General features: G+C 44.5%; 2 protein-coding genes across 2 annotated transcripts in view; one reads left to right on the top strand and one right to left on the bottom strand.

The window, feature by feature from the left end:
• The window catches only part of iqgap2 (IQ motif containing GTPase activating protein 2), a 99,911-nt gene that overhangs the window by 34,694 nt on the left and 46,213 nt on the right, over positions 1-19,004 (bottom strand). Inside the window, exons 11-23 of the mRNA XM_063195250.1 lie at positions 17,875-17,962; positions 17,328-17,491; positions 16,713-16,879; positions 14,512-14,636; positions 13,976-14,139; positions 8,832-8,922; positions 6,712-6,879; positions 6,217-6,359; positions 5,100-5,270; positions 4,517-4,600; positions 3,801-3,872; positions 3,622-3,691; positions 2,665-2,873 (exon numbers count right to left, since the gene is read on the bottom strand). Coding sequence (XP_063051320.1) covers positions 2,665-2,873; positions 3,622-3,691; positions 3,801-3,872; positions 4,517-4,600; positions 5,100-5,270; positions 6,217-6,359; positions 6,712-6,879; positions 8,832-8,922; positions 13,976-14,139; positions 14,512-14,636; positions 16,713-16,879; positions 17,328-17,491; positions 17,875-17,962 — 1,716 coding nt within the window. The remainder of the gene's footprint in view (positions 1-2,664; positions 2,874-3,621; positions 3,692-3,800; positions 3,873-4,516; positions 4,601-5,099; positions 5,271-6,216; positions 6,360-6,711; positions 6,880-8,831; positions 8,923-13,975; positions 14,140-14,511; positions 14,637-16,712; positions 16,880-17,327; positions 17,492-17,874; positions 17,963-19,004) is intronic.
• On the top strand, positions 10,689-13,292 carry f2rl2 (coagulation factor II (thrombin) receptor-like 2). The gene is made up of 2 exons (XM_063195251.1): positions 10,689-10,943; positions 11,669-13,292. Exons 1-2 carry the CDS (start codon positions 10,877-10,879, stop codon positions 12,748-12,750), a joined length of 1,149 nt encoding a protein of 382 aa, XP_063051321.1. The 5' UTR covers positions 10,689-10,876; the 3' UTR covers positions 12,751-13,292.

The raw sequence follows: 19,004 nt of genomic DNA, 5'->3' as shown, positions 1-19,004 counted from the left end.
TTTCCTCAATCACAATCATAAACGCAAGCGTCTGGAGTTCGCCAAGCGGTATTGGGGCTTCAACTGGGACCGTGTGCTTTGGTCAGATGAGACCAAGATTGAGCTTTTTGGCAACAAACACTCTAAGTGGGTCTGGCGTACCACGAAAGATGCGCATGCTGAAAAGCACCTCATACCCACTGTGAAGTATGGGGGTGGGTCAGTGATGCTGTGGGGCTGTTTCGCTTCCAAAGGCCCTGGGAACCTTGTTAGGGTGCATGGCATCATGAATGCTTTGAAATACCAGGACATTTTAAATCAAAATCTGTTGCCCTCTGCCCGAAAGCTGAAGCTGGGTCGTCACTGGGTCTTTCAGCAAGACAATGACCCTAAACATATGGCCAAATCTACACAGAAATGGTTCACCAGACACAAAATCAAGCTCCTCCCATGGCCATCTCAGTCCCCTGACCTCAACCCCATTGAGAACCTGTGGGGTGAGCTGAAGAGGAGAGGACCCAGGTCTCTGGATGATTTAGAGAGATTCTGCAAAGAGGAATGGCTGAAGATCCCTCTTTCTGTCTTTTCCCATCTTGTGAAACATTATAGGAGAAGATTAGGTGCTGTTTTGTTGGCAAAAGGGGGTTGTACAAAATATTAACACCAGGGGTGCTAATAATTGTGACACACATTATTTGATGTCAAATAATTATTTCTTTATGTGGGATTTTTTCCCCACTGAATAAATGCACTTGTATTGAAGGTTGGATTTTTCTCTTTTTTCCATTAAGGTCCCATATTATTTAGAAAAAAAATAAAATAATTGGAAGCTAAAAAACACATCTCAACCAGGGGTGCCAATAATTATGGAGGGCACTGTATGTGTCCACTCTCACGCTTAAGTATCCAATGAGGATTCTGTCGGGTTGGTCATGTAAATTGAAAGTAAGGATATAAGTACCAGTTTTAATGATTTTATCATCCCTTTTCAGTGTTATCCTCTTCACATGAGTAACTCCTTGATCTTTTAGTTCTGTGACAATTTCATCTTCTTCCATATCATGGAGATCTCTTGTGCGTATTACGCCTTTGCAACTGTTCAGGTGTGGATGAGGGAAGGTCCGTACTGGTACACCCCCTAAACTGTCACAGCGCAATAAATTATCAGCATGGGACTTTTTAGAGCATTCAATCAAAATCTGACCAGAGTGCAATTTTTTTACGTCTTTGACTGTCCCTGCTATACCGGAAATACCTTTCTGGATTGCAAAAGGGGACAATAAAGGGGGCATGTCTGGCGTTGCAGTTTCCATAAGTATAAATTTAGGCCAGTTTCTTGTCTTGGGGGGGTAATTATAAATGCAAGTCAGAAGCGTCATCCGAGTCATGATCCATTAATCTTTTCTTGTGGGGTAGGTTAGTAGCCATATTTGTGTTGATACATGATTTCATCATCTCTGCTCCTCACCCTCCTTGGAGCCCAACTAGGGGATGCACAGCGCTGCGGTACTCCACCAGATATGCATCAAGGATACAGGGATGGTATACTCGAGCAAGCTAAACAAAAATGCTCATTTCACTCGATTGACCCTCGGCCAAAGTCTTCAGGAAAAAATAAAAGCATGGTCCCAAAAAATATTCCAGAGAACTTTGACTAGCCGATTGATTGGATCGGGCCCGTCCAACCTCCCGTCTAGGTGAAGTAGGAGCCAAAGCACTGTGTTGGGCGTGTGGAAGTCGCAACCAACCACATCCCTCAAATGCCAGGCATTCTTCCTCCACCGTCACGGGTCGCAACTTACGGCAAAAAAGTCGCCCCATTTGTCGCCTCTTACGAACAGCAAGGGGGTGCTAGGGACCTATTCTACCCCGGGTCCCCACGGGGGTCTTGCTTGTAGAACAGGGTGAAAAAATTATGCTTTTTTTTAATATAGTGAAAAATGGAAGTGGAAGAAGGAAAGAAAATGTGGCAAATAAAAGCAAATAAAAGAAATGCACTTTGCCACCACTCTGTTAAACCATTCCTATAGGCCAGGGTTATTCAAATGGCGGCCCTGGGGCCAGATGCAGGAAATGCAGGAAATTACATCTAAGAAATGCAAAACTTTCTGGGGAAGGACCCCCAGACCCTCCACTTCAATGAAGTCTACCATATTTTTTTCATTGACAGAATAGCCAACCATAATACAGACGTATAGTTCGGCCCCTTTACTGGGAGGAATTTGAAAAACTGGCCCTTATTGACATTTAATTGAATACCCCTGCTATAGCCTGATTATCATTGATTTTCAAATCTCTTCGAGATTTGGTCTGACCAAGAGCATAATAATTAACATTTCCCAAACTGCATGGTTGACCCGCCTCCCTTGGTTTGCTACTGGTTGTTTGCTTCCCGACAAAGTGGGAGGAGTTCCCGACTTTTGAGGAGCTCAGAAACGATATTTGTATTGCTCTTAACCGGACTAGACGCAACACTGAAGGTGTTGCATCACTAGGAGGGCACGGCCTGGCTGGCTACCATCCCTAGTGCCTAGAGTACAGCGGAAGCCACTTGTTTTTTTCCCCTGTTGCAATTTTAAAGGTGACTTTAGATGGACCTGGCAAAGAGCAATCATGGTGCATCCAAGGAAACGTGGTACAAAATCAGTGGCCCCTACTGTCACCACCCCAATCTACTCATGTTACCTGCAGAGTGATCCTGTTCTTGACCAGCAGGCCGATCTTGATGTCCATGAGGTTGAGGTCCTTCTCCATCTGCTGGTTGGAGCGTATGGTGGTGACCACCTCCTCCCGGAGCCGCGTCAGCTCCTGCTCCTCCTGCACGTCCAGGCTGCTCTGCTCCAGCAGGTGCACAAACTTACGCACCACCGACAGAGGGGGGTCCTGCGCACCGGCTGCAGTGCAACAGAGAATAGGAACAAGGAAGGTCACAAGAGTAGGAAGGTTATAAGGCTCTAAATTAACTTTTTATGTATAACCAGCCAAAATGGATAGTAGATGTTAATATTTCTAGTCAAACACACACTCCATGAGTCAAAGTGGTTAGTAAGTTTTCTTTTCTACCAGCCAAATTGAAATTTCACCAGCAACTGGCTGGTTAGCGGGTGTTAATTTAGATCGCTGGTTATAAGAGTAGGACATGAAGGTGAACAAACATATACACCACTGACAGAGGAACATCCTGGATACCCGATACTGTACAGTACCACACAGAGTAGGACATCAGCAGATGGGAAGCACCAGGCCACTAACAGGTTTGGCCAGGCCCAGGACAAAAATTAAAAATCTTAAAGGCCCCCCCACTTAAAAAAATACAATGCAATGAGGACGAAAATTCAGGGCCACCTCTCTTCATGGGCCTGGGACAACTGACCTGTTTGTCCCCCACCCCCCCTTTGACATCCCTGGACAGGCATAACAACAGGAACACACAGATGCACGCACGCAAGGCATTCACACATGTCCAAACAGTACAGACTGACTAATAGACTGACAGTCAGGTAGTCTGACAGACAGCACAGCATACAAGTATAGGCATGCAGACACACACATACAGTGCTCCTCCTACAGTACATAACGCAAATGTTACACTGTTATTAACTTAAAGCCAGCAGGAAGAAGTATATACAAATATTCACTCACTGAGCGTTTTGTAGTCATCTCTAGCTTTGTTTGCTTTCAGGAAGGCCTGGATCTTCACAATATCCTTCTCCTATGCAGACAACAAAACAGGGGAGAAAAAAGACCCACCAGGTCATAGGAAGTTCATCACAAAGTGTCACAACAACAGACGTCTGGGGTCTTTTGAGGTCATGACTTACGTGGTCTCTGAAATACTGCAGCCTCTTTGTGTATCTGCTTCTGGCCACCCACATCTTCACCAAAGACTGGATCTACAATCGCAAGACGAGTCAGGACAGGACAGAGCTTTAACAGTCTGGTACACTTCACAAACAATTCATTATTCATTTATCGAGCATGACAGTATATTTATAAAATGTCAATCATGGTCTTCTAAGCATTAAAGATGAAAGTAATGTTGAATCTCAGCTAGCAGGTGCATATGAGATGGCTCGTGGGTCACTTGTCTGACTATCTGAAGAAACACACTGCACACTGACTCTTTCACCGTTTTCTTTAATGTGTCGCTTCAGTCTTAGAACTTTATCGGTAAATTGTAATTTTTTTAAATTTGTAAATTGTAAATTTACCTGATAAAGGTCTAGGACAGAAACACTGTGTATTAAACAAAACAGCGAAATGGTCAGCGTGCAGCAGAGTGCAGCATGGTCAGCAGAGATTTTGCAAATTGAAAGATTAAAGTAATAAAATGGAATCTAAACAGCACACCTCACCTATGGCACACAAATGAATAGTCTGGTAGACTTCACAAACGCATTTCCTTTCATTGCAATAGCATACTATTCAGTGGTATTGTGTGCATGAAAGTATGTTTGTAACTTGCCAATCACTGCCTTGTAATCTTTAAAGATGAGAAGCAATCAAACAGACGCTAACCATTAGGCCTATACCTCACCTTTACTGCCGAGCCCACGTTGCTTTGAAGAGTGTTGAGTCGATCTTTGTAAGATTTCCTCTGCTTATATCCCTTCCAGCAGGCCTGCAGTGGTAATACAACCATCATCATTATCATCACCATCCCCAAAAACTTACTCTTTATGCACTCAAACCCTAAAAAGAGTTACGGTAACCCTCACCCATTTGTTGAAAAAGCTTAATAACTACATCATGACTACATTGCTATTTCTATAAATGCTATTGCATTACCGAGACTCTAATGCCCTAGTTAGCGCCTAAACGTGGATGGTCCCGACATGGTATACTGCATCATAGAACACTAGACTGACCATTGGCTACTGGAACGCCAGAAATCTTAAGAGTGGTGAACATCAAGCTCACGATAACGTTTGTCATTGAATTTGCAGTGGAGACTAGTCAGGATGCCGGGCTGGTGTTCAGCATACTCTTGTTCAAACGAGCGAACCAAGGCCAACAGAAGTCGTGGGATTACTTTTCACAAGTAAGATTTAACATTACCATACTGAATCTCTTTGTGAGCAGTGTATTATCGTTTTCTATATTTCTATGGTATACAGTACCTGCAGAGTGACCACGCTGGGCTCCTGCTGCCGCAGGAACTCCATCCTCTCGGCATGGACCCGCCTCACCAGGTATCCACGAATCCTGGCCTGGAGGAGGACGATGAGCGGCTCGTTGGCCAACCACAGCTGCTCCCTGTTGTACTCTGCCGTCACCCTTCCCACTGTGCTCTAGAGGGGCAGTTGAGATGGCACAGACATCAAAACACTGGCACAGGACACACACAGTAGCCTAGAAAGTTAAACCCTTACAGCACTGCACAGATGGACGGACTGGCCGGCATAGTGTTGTGTAGAGTCGCTTTACATGACTACAGAGCCTTAGCTAGAATGTTCGTTGTTAGCATTTTAACACCACCGGAATGACTGCAGTATCTAAAACAACCATGAGCCATCTTAAAAAAGTCTCTGCAAAAACTAAATAGTTGTTGAGAGATATAGTTATACTACAGCATATAACCACAATGGTCTAAGGGTCCACCATACAGTGGTAAAAACAGCACTGTAGGTTGCTGGACAGTAAATGAACTGCATTTATATACTGAATCCTACCGAAGCTTTAGATTGAATTCCTCACTCATCCAGTCACACACATATTCACACACCGGCTGGGAAGGCTGCCATGTAAGGCAGCCAATCACTATCCAATGCTCAAGGGCACTTCGACCTAGCCATCCAGGAGGAGCTAGATTCACTCCAACCAGCAAGGTAAATTCCAGCCAATTTCAACATGCAGTTGTATTGCTCATGCTACCCTTGACTTGTTAATACCTGACGGCGCAGCTTTTTTTTTTGCAGTTTAGCCATGTGGACATTATGTCCTTACATTATATTTAGAAAATTCACTCCAAATATTATACTAAAAGTTATCAATGTTGTAAGGTGTCTGCTGGTTTTGCATACATTTTGGAATTATACTTGGAATATACTATTATCTTTTTAAACGTGTTAACAAAAGGCCAATATCTCAGAGGGGGTCGAGTACTGACAAGTCAAGGGAAGCGTGAGCAACACAACTTTGTGATGAAATTAGCTGGAATCCTGCTTTAAATTGCAGAGCAGCTCCCTCAACCCTCCTTAAAGCTGTTGCCCCAATGACTGAGAATGAGTGTATTACCTGTATCTCCTCTCTTGTTAGTTGTGAGGTGTTGTGTACAAACTCCTCTGGTTCGTTCCAGGAGCCCTTCTGGGTCTGCAGGTTGTAGTAGAAGTCATAGCGGTCCTTTAGCCTGTGCTTCACCCATACGCTATCATCACCGCCTGGGAGATGGAAGAACAAGTCCTCCATCAGTCATAATGGGAGCCCCGGTATATACAGTAAAGCTCATTACTTTCATCCAATATTTCAATTAATTCATGAATTAATGAATTCCTGGTATTTCAGATAAAAGAGCATATGTAAGCATGTGTTTGCTATGCCAAATCTGCTTAATTCACAGAATTGTTTCATTTAATCTCTGAATGCAAACAGATGGCAATCCACACTTTGATCAAAGAGTTAATTATGAAATTGAACAGTAAGGCCTCCAAAAAATATTTTCAATCAGATGATATAAAGACGGAAAGTATATAGGTTCAGTGTGTCGGTATTGTGCAGCTAATGCCGTGTTACCTTCAGCAGCATTGAGAGCCTGTTGCTTGGCCAGCTCTGCCTGGTAGTCTTCTCCACATTCGGGCAGCACCCCCCGCAGCGCTACACAGGGGACCTGCAGGGCCTGCAGCGTGCTCTGGGTCTCACCCTCAGACACACTCAGGTTGATGTCTGCCACAGCCTCCGCCACTGAGAACACACACAGCACAACACAGCCAGTTAGCTACGCTAGTGGGGATTCAAGCATCCGCTCTCTCTCTCACTCTCTCTCACTCTCATACTCTCGCACTCTCAGTTCTTAGCTTCTTTCCAACTACGGAAGACCTATGCAGTCACTTTCAACCAGCAGAGGTACAGTATATCCCTGAAACCCAGGACAACTCAAGTTAGTAAATAAAGCTACTGGCATCTTGACCAGACCCTTTGAGGCTTTCAAAATTAAATCAGTTATTGAACCCACTATAGATTTGGCGCTCCCACTGAAAAGTTATCGAGTTAAAAGTTTTACATTGCATTTGGCAGATGCTTTTTAACCAAAGCGACTTACAGTCAAGGACATAATCACAGCCAACAGCACTAGCAAAGGAAATAAACAGAACAATAAGTGCAGATACAAAGTAGGGTTGGTGTTTTTTTTAAGTAGAATACATACTTACACATCATGCTAAGTGTCTGGCCTTACTACTACTGTATCTATGGTGGTGGGAGCAAACATGGCAGTGATTGGAGCAAAACGATATCTCAGCAGCACTATGTTTCAGGGGAAAACAGTACTTTAAAATAAACCTATATGGTTAAGAAGTACACAATGCAAATTGGCCTGTCCGTGCACTGCTTGTCCTCTGGGGTATGGTTGTTACTCTTCCATGACTCTTTGCCTTCCCAAAGTAGCTTATCATATATACATCATGGGCTGTAAATTCATGTATGGGGATGGCTTTACGCAAATGTGGAGGCCGACAAATCGTCCACAGATGGCTTTTAGGCAGGGGCAGAATATTCCCTAGATTTTGTTGTGAAATCCAGAAGTTAGAGTGGGTGGTGATACACTGGTGTGGAATGTGCACTGCACACTGGTGGTGCTGAACATCTATCACATTTATTGAAATGTTGACCCCAGGAGTCTGCAACCTTTCCACTTCAGCATGTTTGGAAATATCTAACTGATAGGAGAAATGTGTCCTCCTTCTATCTTACTCATGACCTGTTTTGCAATAGCAACACCATGTTTTCCTGTTTCTGCCCCTGTGTTTCTATTTCACGTTTTTTGACTAGCATTTGGCTTTGAAATTCAAATCTGAATTTATTGTGTTACTAGCTGCCATGCTAAATAAGGATCACAGTTTTTCCAATGAAATGTACCGTACACTGTTAGCCTAGTAAACCAGCGGCACCCGCTGGACGCCGACATTTTTCAGATGCGAGTGGTCTAACTTCGGATTGGTGGAACATTTTGAACACAACATTGCCCCGAGTCTGGAAGATTAATCACAACGCAGAGATTTGTTTTGAATTTGTTTTGAATCAAAGCGGGCGGGGTTTTGAGGGAGTGACGACGAAGCTCGCAACGTTGGGAAAGCACATCAACGAGAAAGATTGCTGACTGGTCAGACCGCCGGCCTATAGGCACAGTCACGGTTTGAAAAACAACAGGTTGTTCTCATCAACAATCTTTGGCTGTATCGTTCATCGGGGCCAGACTAAATTACGTATCCAGTCTCACATTTAGGCTGGTTTATCAGGCTAGTACACTGTGTTCACCATATTATTCGAGATATTCAACTGATTGTTGTGAAATGTATGATACACCAGATATGGTTTAGGCCAAATTTGCCATCATTTGTAAGTCCCTCTATAGCCTTTGACAAATGTAATATAATGCAATGTGGTGTAATGTAATATAAACTGGAATTACAAAGTGGGATTAACAACAAATCCTGCATAATACAGCCTTGGACATGGCATTCCGGCCTGAGGCCATTTCCTGATCCTCCCCCAATCTCTCTCTACTATTCATTTCCTGTCACACTACGTGACAGCCGCCCTATCCTAAATATAAAAGGCATAAGAAGTCCCAAATAAAATCTTGGGGAAAACATCCTGCAAGCATTTAGTAAAGCAGTAAAAGATTGTTTACGTACATCGGTGGGCTTCCTCCTCCTCCTGGTTGGCTGTGTGTATGGCCTCCTGAATCTGGTCCAGCCACAGCACAGCCGACTCATCCCCTGAGTTCTAAGACAGGACACGCGCACACACACAAAACACGCACGACGCACGCACGCACGCACGTACGCACGTACGCACGCACGGCGCACACACACACACACACACACACACACACACACACACACACACACACACACACACACACACACACACACACACACACACACACACACACACACACACACACACACACACACACACACACACACACACACACACACACAGGGACACAGGGACACAGACACACTTTTATAACAATACATAATCATCATCACAGCTCAAGTATTGGTCAAGCACTTGCAACCCATGGTCACTACAGGAAGAGAACGGGACTAATGGCACACTAATGACACAGTTAAAGGGGCATGATTTGATTGGGTAAATGGGAATGGCGATTTTTTGGGACGGGAACTACAGCTATCAAGGCCATGTACACATTAAGCCGGGTAGATATAAATACGCACATCCGCAGTTAAGGTGATCTGCATCCAGACTATAGATTTTAGATCATTTTCAGAATGTTTCCGCTATTAGCGAAGCTGGCGTTTTCATATTTCTCAATTTCAGCCGTTTCACTCAAACAGCATCTATGTTTTTTCATATGTATCCGCCTTAGTGTGTACAGGGCTTAAGAGCAAACGACAATAATATGTACCGTATGATCCTCCTCAAGTTGAAAGACCTGGAGCAGTATTAACAGAAGGAAACACTTGACATTAGTATAAATAACACTGACACAAAAAGCTAGTTAGCTGTGATGGAAAATAATTTGTTATCTGCTCAACTTGAACTTTACCCCAGATAAGGAGGGTTGTTTTAGATAAAAGGAAAAAACTACAAATCTGGAGCATTTCCTCTGGAAAGGAAGCAGACATCACACAGAACCACAGGAGTTTACAATGGGAGCTATCTTGGTGCTGTCACAGTTTCCGTTCATTGACACAATGCACATACCCAAACAAAACACACGCTCAAACAATAACAAACTTAAGATGCAGTTGAAAACAGTCGAAACTAATCCATGTAAAAATGACATGTACTATACAGAAGAGTTGTTTGTAATTTGTGGAGAACTGTCTGTGTAAAAGTTGTAGGCTTATGATCTACGTTACGATGCATGTTTATGAATACAATAAAAGTGCATGTATTATGTGGCATTTCTGTACAGTATTGCCCAACCTTTAGGTGGACAGTAGAGTATCCTTACACACAAACTGTTAACCTATGCACCATACAGTATACTGTATGTATACTCTGACCAGATGGAGAGATAATCCCAAGGTACAAAACTATGGCTCAGTGTGAGGCACATGTAGGTGGATGTATGCAGAAAAAATGAAGTCAAAGGTGACAGGAACTGATGACGTGACAGGGGTGGGTGACATACATAAATATAACAAAACCACGTCATAACCTGGAGAGCAGCGAAGCTTCTCGAGTGACAGATCTAATCTGAACACGAGCCCCCGCCCTTGGCCGTAAACATAACTGAAACGATCCTGACGCGGCCGTGTGGAATTCAGTCTCTCCCAGCCTCCACAAGTCTATACAGGAAACCAGAGCCAAAGAGCTGTGCGAGTGAGTTAGTGAGCGGGCGGACGGACGGACGGACTGTGTGTGAGCTTTTGTGCTAGCCATCTGTTGCTCTCTCAACCGAGAGAGCAGCGGAGAGCTATTGGAGTGTCACAAAAGGTGGGAGAGAGAGAGAGAGAGAGAGAGAGAGAGAGAGAGAGAGAGAGAGAGAGAGAGAGAGAGAGAGAGAGAGAGAGAGAGCAGCGGAGAGCTATTGGAGTGTCACAAAAGGTGGGAGAGAGAGAGAGAGCAGGGAGAGAAAAGCGCTCACAAAAACATTACGCGACAGTACTAGGACGACCTGAGAGGATATTTCAAAAAGACGGGGGAAATGAGGATGTAAAGCAAACTAAGTCTGGAAGATAACATTACCTCAAGAGAAAAAGATATGAGGAAATCACTGCTGGTTCTTCTGATAGCGCTTGTGTTACCGACGCTCTCTATTCAAGATAAAGGTAAGAAATGTCTTTTTCTCGTACATTCATGTGTGAGCTATAAAAATTGTTTCGTTTTCTTTTAACAAAATCTATGTTTGTGTATGTGGGGTATATTTTGGTTTTGTTGGGATTTATTAGCATTTTTAGATATATTGTATAGCATGACTGCACTTTTGATTATAGTACAAAACAGTTCTAAATTTAAATATATATTTCTGTACGCATATACAGGTTAAGCAAAAACATACTGTGATTCTGAAGAAACAAGCACATCTCTTAAAACAAATTCTGTGATTAAATATAGTAATAAGACTGGATAGCAGGATAATGTATTGATCCTAAATATTGTACTACTTGCATGGAACAATTAAATTACAGTATAAATAAACAACAATATATGAAAAAAGTTAAAGCTATTATTATTATTATTATTATTATTATTATTATTATTATGACTATTATTATTATTATTATTATTAAGTATGCCCTATTGAATTGGATGTACCCCCCAGGGTCTTATTCCTTCTTACATAACGAAACACGTGTTGTCTTCATCACATCCCAGCAATGGTGTCTGTTCTTCTGTCAATATGACCGGTCAAAGCGGGGCTAATTTAATTTACAGTCTGTCTAAGTTTAGACATGCCTGCATGAATGCTCTACTAACCACAGGAATGTCCCAATTCTATTCCCTTCTCTTCTCCCCCTCTGTAACATCTGCCCTGACATAACACCAACATTAGACAAACAGCGGCAGCGAAATGCCAAGACCAACTCCAGCAACTGCCCCCTCCACCCGAGAACCTTCAATGGGCGCAGGATGACCTCCGGCTCCAGTGGGCACCACAACAACAACAACTGCACGGGGGGCAGCAATGCCAGCCAAGCACCGGAGCTGGAGGTGGAGTACCAGCATGCCAAGGACTACCTGACGGGCATGGTGAGCACCAGGCTGCTTCCTGCAGCCTATCTGCTGGCCATGGCGGTGGGCATCCCTTGTAACATGTTTATCTTGGCGTGCCTGAGCGGGCGCACCAAGACCTGCTCTGGCGCGGTGCTCTACCTCAGCCTGGCCGCCTCAGACCTGCTCCTGCTGCTGACGCTGACTCTGCGCGTGCACTACCACTTCCTGGGCAACAACTGGGTGTTCGGCGAGGTGGCCTGCCGCGTCACCACCGCCTGCTTCTATGGCAACGTGTACTGCTCGGTGCTGGCGCTCATGTCCATCAGTGTGATGCGCTACCTGGCGGTGGCGAGGCCCTTCCTCTACAAGGCGCTGCCCAAGCGCTGCTGCACCCTGGTGGCCGTCGTCGCCATGTGGCTGGCGTGCGGCTTCGCCATGGTGCCCGAGCTGCTGGTGCGCCACACCTACCGGCTGCCCCAGCTGGGCATCACCACCTGCCACGACGTGCTGCCCTACGACGAGGAGGCCTACGCCTTCCTGGTGCCCTACCGGCTAGGCATGATCGTGCTGGGCATGGCGCTGCCCGCCGTGGTCGTGGCGTTCTCCTACGGGTCGATTGTGCACCACTTGGGCCGCTCCAGCTGCGACTGGTCGCTGTACGTGCGCGCCAGCAGCATCATCTTTGTCATCTTTGTTCTGAGCTTCACGCCCAGCGCCGTGGTGCACCTCCTGCACTACATCAAGCTCTACACCACCCAGCAGGACCACTTCTACGCCCTCTTCAACGTCTGCGTCTGCCTGTGCTGCTTCCACAGCTGCCTGGACCCCGTGCTCTCCTACGTCCTGTCCCGGACCACCAACTCCAGCCTGCACTTTGTCAGCTTCAGGAAGAAGCCCGCCGAGTTGGCCGTCTTTGTGTGACCCTTGGTGGGGGAAGATTACCCTCAGGGACATTAGTTCTAATGTTTGGCTTTCAAGTGCGGATGCAGTGGGTGGGCCAACATGACCACTTGTCTTGGACAACATGCGTCTGGGCTGTGGAACCCCGTGTTCTTGGCTATTGTAGGAAACCAAAACAAGCCACACAACAAACAAGTACAGACGACGTCAAGAACAAAATGACTGCTTCTGTTTGGGCTTGATAAAATAGTTCATCCAACTCAGCATAGCGATATACTGCCAGAGGACAGCGTGGCTCGGTACTTTTATGAAGAGACAGGTTTAAGCAAGCACACAGTGTAAGGCTCTCAGCCTTAAATCCTTCTGTCAACATTCCTTGAACTGTAATTAGCTGTCCAGCTAGTACCTTAGGGTGAGTGTTCTCATCTGGCTCTTTAAATGTAATGAATAGGTGTACATTACTATTGTAAATATGTCAATCTCCTGTAGTGAGCTGTCTTTTATAGTGTGTGTGTGTGTGTGTGTGTGTGTGTGTGTGTGTGTGTGTGTGTGTGTGTGTGTGTGTGTGTGTGTGTGTGTGTGTGTGTGTGTGTGTGTGTGTGTGTGTGTGTGTGTGTGTGCGCGCTTACGTGTGTATACCGTGTGTGTGAGCATTCAACTGTGTGTGTGTGTGTGTGTGTGTGTGTGTGTGTGTGTGTGTGTGTGTGTGTGTGTGTGTGTGTGTGTGTGTGTGTGTGTGTGTGTGTGTGTGTGTGTGTGTGTGTGTAAATATTTGTAGCCTATTTATGTTGTTATGTATTTATATAAAATAAAATATGAATTTAAGAATTGAACAGTGTCACAGTGTCAGAAAGCTATCATCAAAATATGATCAAGGGAAACAGGGAACTTTTAAACGGTTTGGGGACAGAAATCATTACTATACAACTTGTTTGTATATTACAATCAGAATATTGGGCACTGGCCATGCTGCTACCCAGCAGCAGTTCTCAAGAAGTTACCCCAGGTATCCCCATCTTATGAACCATATTATTTAGCAAAGAAAACAACAACAGGACCACTGACTACTAAGAAAACAATTCTATCAAAACAACAACAATGAAACCTTACATGCTACAGTATGTGTTAACCCAAACTAAAATAGAGTATGTTCTGATAGGGTGCAGAAGGCTAAATTCTCATCTCCCCAAAGTACTGTAAGTCGCACAAGTATGTTTTTTTGGCAACTTTGAGGATATTGTGCTACCTTGCATACGAGTTCCTTGGTGTGCAGCAGTACGTCGTGATAGTGTTTGGCTGTGTCTGGGTTGACGCCCTGTAGTTTAGCGGTGGGAAGCAGCAGAGCAGCCAGAGTCTTCTCCACGTCACCCGAGTTTAGGGCTTCATTGATCTCTGCTATTGCTATGACTCCTGCGAAACACACAAAACAAGACACACATCCCTTTCTGCTCATTACATAACCCTAACAATGTCTAACTGAACACATAAAAAACTGCTTCACCTTACAAATCTCAAATCCATTACATGCAACAGAAAGCCATTTTTTGGTGCGTCAAATGATCAATTACCATCTCGCTTGCGAAGGAGAAACTAACACACAACAGTGTTTTTTCAAGGTACTGGTCACAAGATTTTACACAGCTCAAAACATTTAGATAAATCACTGATATCGGACAAGCGTCATAATATCAAGCCCTAGTCAGAGCCACAGCTATCCATTTATCAGTTCGTCTGAGCGTCATTCAGACCACTTGCTTATGATAAAGATAGGGAGAGCCTTACGTTCGTGCTCCTCGTTAACCTGCTGGTTAACCGTGTCGATGCACTTCTGCACGTCGTTCCAGCTGAGGAACTCTTGGCCCTGCGCTAAGGCCTCCATTCTCAGGCTGATCAGCGTGTCTGCGTACCTGAGAACACAAAAGGAAGCACATAAAATACACAACATGCAAAATAGTAAATGGTAAATGGACTGCATTCGTATAGCGCCTTTCCACTCCTTTGATCACTCAAAGCACTCAAAGCGCTTCACATTGTATGCCTCACATTCACACTCACATTCACACACCGGTGGCAGTGGCTGCCATACAGGGAACCACCCTGCCACCAGGAGCAATTTGGGGTTAAGTATCTTGTTCAAGGACACATCGATAGGGTCAGGCAGAGCAAGGCTCAAACCTGCAAGCTTCTGGCTCCTCTACCACCTAAGCCACCACTGCAAAACAAATAGAACGCTTCATTTTCTTGGCTAGACCTAAGGAAAGTCCAGGCAGATATTTGTTCCAGCACTGGACACATTTATTCCACTGAAACTGCCAATCATATTCAGATGAGATCAAACCACCATAGTTGAAATAAGCAGAGAGAATGCATGCCAGGACATTACTTTTCACTTTCCATTATCACAGCAAGGGGCACCATCTTCATTGTGTCTGGTTAGTAGATCTGCTGCAATGTGAGTTTATCACATGCAATGAAGTTTGCACTCTATTTGCACATGCCAACCTTTAGGAACTACTGTTTGCCCCAAACAGTATAATAAAGTAAAGTTTAAGCGTCAAGAATAGTATCATTACATGTTGAATGATAGCTGACAGGAAGTGAGACCTGCATGCATGTACAGTACAGTACATCATGTATAAAAGCAGAAAATATCTTATATCATTATATAGTAGTTGTCTGGCTTCACATAACGTTAAAGCATTCATTGCAGCAACATACTGAAGCTGTGTCCAAAGCACCGTGGTGAATGTGACCAAGGCTATTATGCTCCAGTCTGCAGCAAACAATAGCTGCTAGTGACTCAGCAGAACTGAGCTGAAATGCTGTCATTATTAGGCTGATTCACTGGCTGGCTGGCTGGCTGCGATGACTACGCTCCAAACACCACGAAAAACATATTTTCTTATCTTTCATCCTTATTTGGGTAATTACTGTCTAGAAACAGCAGAGGGCTTAGGACATGAGAGACAACTTTGGCACAAAAAAGAAAGAGAATCTGATTACCACCACAGCAACATAGTGTCTACACTGTATTTAATGATCTTGGAGGGAGCACATTTCTTTTGGCATTGTGCATGGTATGAAGACTCCTATTAAGAATTGCTAGTAGAGTGGGTCCAAAGGCAATTCAATAATCAATACCTGAACAAAGTTTGACATGAATAATATAATTATTGCTGCTTTGGTCTTCGCTGTGTATCCTAATGCACCAAAGGCTGTAAAAAAATACTGGTTGCTCCATCACAGTGAATCTGGCTGCGATGACTATGACCCAACATAACATTCACTTGCACCACAATGGTGGTACAGTACAGAACATATGAATGTACACAGCATATATTCCAAACTATATAATCCATGTGATTTGTGCCCAATGCAGGGCAAAGTACAAAGGTATGCTATAAATCCTTGAATGTACAGAAGATTAGAAAACAAATCATGGCAATGACTTATTCCCAACTGTTTCATGAACACTGAAGTGAACTGCCCAGCCCTAGACTGAAGCAGAGTGAACCACAATGTCACAGTTGTAGAATCTGTGGAAATTGTTTTGGTCCATCATGTGTCTTTTCCATATAGGGGCAAAACCAACACTGGCACGGTGGATAAGATAAAAGAGGTACAATATACGATTGCAGGTGCAGAAGGTATTTTTTAAATAAAAACTATACAGACATCTATGTAACTTTTAAAAGAAGTGGCCAGTGAGTGCTGGCTCCTCTGCAGGCCGTGCCCTCCAAGTGACCTAACACTTTCAGCATTGCTACTAGTCAGGTCAAGGGCAATGCAAGTACTTTCTGAGCTCTCTGAAAATCTGGAACTCCTCACACTTTGTCGGGAAGCAAACAACCATTAGCAAACCAAGGGAGGTGGGTCAACCATGCTGTTTGGCAATTGTTATTATGCTCTTGGTCAGACTAAGTCTGGAAGAGATTTGAAAGTCGATGATAATCAGGCTAGCTCCTCTCTGGGCTGGGCCCCACCTCTGCATGTTCTCGTGGTCCATGTTGCTGAAGCCCAGGGGGGAGTCGCACAGCAGCTCGGTGACGGCCACCGGGTCCTTGGTGTCCAGGACCTCGTTCAGGACCGACACCGCAGACAGCATCTCCACGGCAACACACAGCTCCTCGTGACTCAGGTCAGCCGTGTCCTGAAAGCAATGAAAAGTAGTACATAAATGATATGTAAATATCATATTGAAATACTTGACAACAATGGTGTCAATGATTCACTGATCAATGGTGTCAGTGATTCACTGTCAATGATTTTCATGCCGTACCAAATCAAAACATAGTAAATGCTACAACAGGGATTACACCCCAATTTGAGGTCCTGTACATGTAGATGTGTGAGTGTGTGTGTGAGAGAGAGAGAGAGAGAGAGAGAGAGAGAGAGAGAGAGAGAGAGAGAGAGAGAGAGAGAGAGAGAGAGAGAGAGAGCGAGAGCGAGAGCGAGAGCGAGAGCGAGAGCATGTGTGTGTGTGTGTGTGTGTGTGTGTGTGTGTGTGTGTGTGTGTGTGTGTGTGTGTGTGTGTGTGTGTGTGTGTGTGTGTGTGTGTGCGTGCCTGCGTTCGTGAGTGCTCATGTTCAAATGCCTACCCTGTTGCCCTGGATCTGCAGGCTGAAGAGCTCGTTCTGGTAGAGCTTGGAGGCGCTCTGGTAGACGATGGGAAGCTGGGCCTCGGGCTTCATCAGCAGCTCCACCGTCACCTCCGCATTCCCCAGACGGATGGCAGCATTGATGGCATCAATGACCTCAAGCTCTGCAGCCACACATAGTATGTAAAAGCTCACTTGAGACAACTTTCACATGCAATCAGTACTTGCATGCAGCAGCAGTGTAGTGCCAGTACACACATTCAAATTCTTCATTAGAGAATAAGCCTTAGAGATGAACATCTGCTTTTTTGAGAGGGTCCTAATTTCATTTTGGAAAAGAGTCCCAAGAAATAAACACAAACACCCATACTCACAAAGACTCAACTTAATCAACTTAATCAACTTCAAGTACAATACCCACAGAGAAAACATTATACTTTACCAACTGCTCCCGAAGTTTATTTTAAAAGTCACACACAGAAGCAATGGCAGGAGGGTATAGTTAACTGAATCACTCCACAGTGTGCTGTAAAGTTTAATGACGTACTTTTCTTCTCGGCTTCGGCAAAGTCGTTACAGGAGCTGATGACTCTCTGGATCTCTTCCCTCTCCAGCTGGACGGCATATCCAGCGTCCTGCACACAACCACCATAAATTAGTCACCGCAAGGACAAAATCGCAAGAGCCATCACCAGATTGCCAATAAAGGTGCCAGACATTTTGTGGACAGCGGTAAACTTGTGGACAAAAGTGGCTCGTAACAGTACATCATTTAATTTTTTTTATCTCTGTTTAGAAAGTAAGCCGCCAACTGCTCTATCGCCTACTACAGCCCTCAGAATCTGAATATTGCATGAAGCTGATGCTCTTCATCCAGAAGATTGTAAGAGTTAGAAGCCCTTGTGTAACTGAGATCTTCCTGCGCAGACCGCCACTCGGGGTTCGAGGTTACAACCTTTCTATCAACGCTCCAGTTCGGCAAGGGAGGTAAAGGTCAAGGCCGATAATTCTACTAATAATGCTACTACACCTGCATGAGGACTCGGGTGGGAGAGTTACAAACCGTGTAACTGCTAGTTGGCATCTGTTACACTTGCCACTAGGGCACCTTAACCACGACGAGAGAGATACTGTAAGGGTGGTGGTGGACAGTGCTGGTAATTCACTCCTCCATCCACATTTTTTCGTACTGATATCAGGATCTAACTTGCAAAACTCCCCATCCCAAAACCAACTCCCTACCCACTAGACCCTGACCACCATGGGAACGCAGAAGTGAGCAGCACATAATGAGAAAATGGGCCTTGTTTACATGACGTCAGACACATTGAGACACTAAACACTTCAATGCATTCAAAGCAGGTATAAAACGTTTTATCCAGTGGTGTGTAAACAAAAAGGCATACATATTTTTCAGGGTTTTTGTGTTTTTATTGATTATAGGACAGTAGAGAGTATGACAGGAAGAGAGTGGGGGAGAGATGGGGCAGGGCTGGCAAAGGACTCAGCCCTGACTTGGACACGTATTGCCATGGGCATTGCAAGCCCATATGTGGGGGGGCTTAGCGTGCTGCGCCACAGTGCCCCCATACCAATGGGCCAATGATTTCTGACTAAAACTGCTTCAAAACGGAACTTGTCTGACATCACAGGGGAATTCATTTTTAATTTTTATCT

The sequence above is a fragment of the Engraulis encrasicolus genome, chromosome 3, assembly GCF_034702125.1.
Source record: "Engraulis encrasicolus isolate BLACKSEA-1 chromosome 3, IST_EnEncr_1.0, whole genome shotgun sequence".
Taxonomy (NCBI): domain Eukaryota; kingdom Metazoa; phylum Chordata; class Actinopteri; order Clupeiformes; family Engraulidae; genus Engraulis; species Engraulis encrasicolus.
Note: the sequence above shows the minus strand (reverse complement) of the source record. Positions and strands in the feature narration are given on the sequence as shown.

Excerpts from the sequence above, each read along its gene's own strand:
- f2rl2 (XM_063195251.1), top strand. The coding sequence starts at position 10,877 with ATGAGGAAATCACTGCTGGTTCTTCTGATAGCGCTTGTGTTACCGACG. Across the intron at positions 10,944-11,668 it reads GCTCTCTATTCAAGATAAAG|ACAAACAGCGGCAGCGAAAT; the intron begins GTAAGAAATGTC and ends CACCAACATTAG.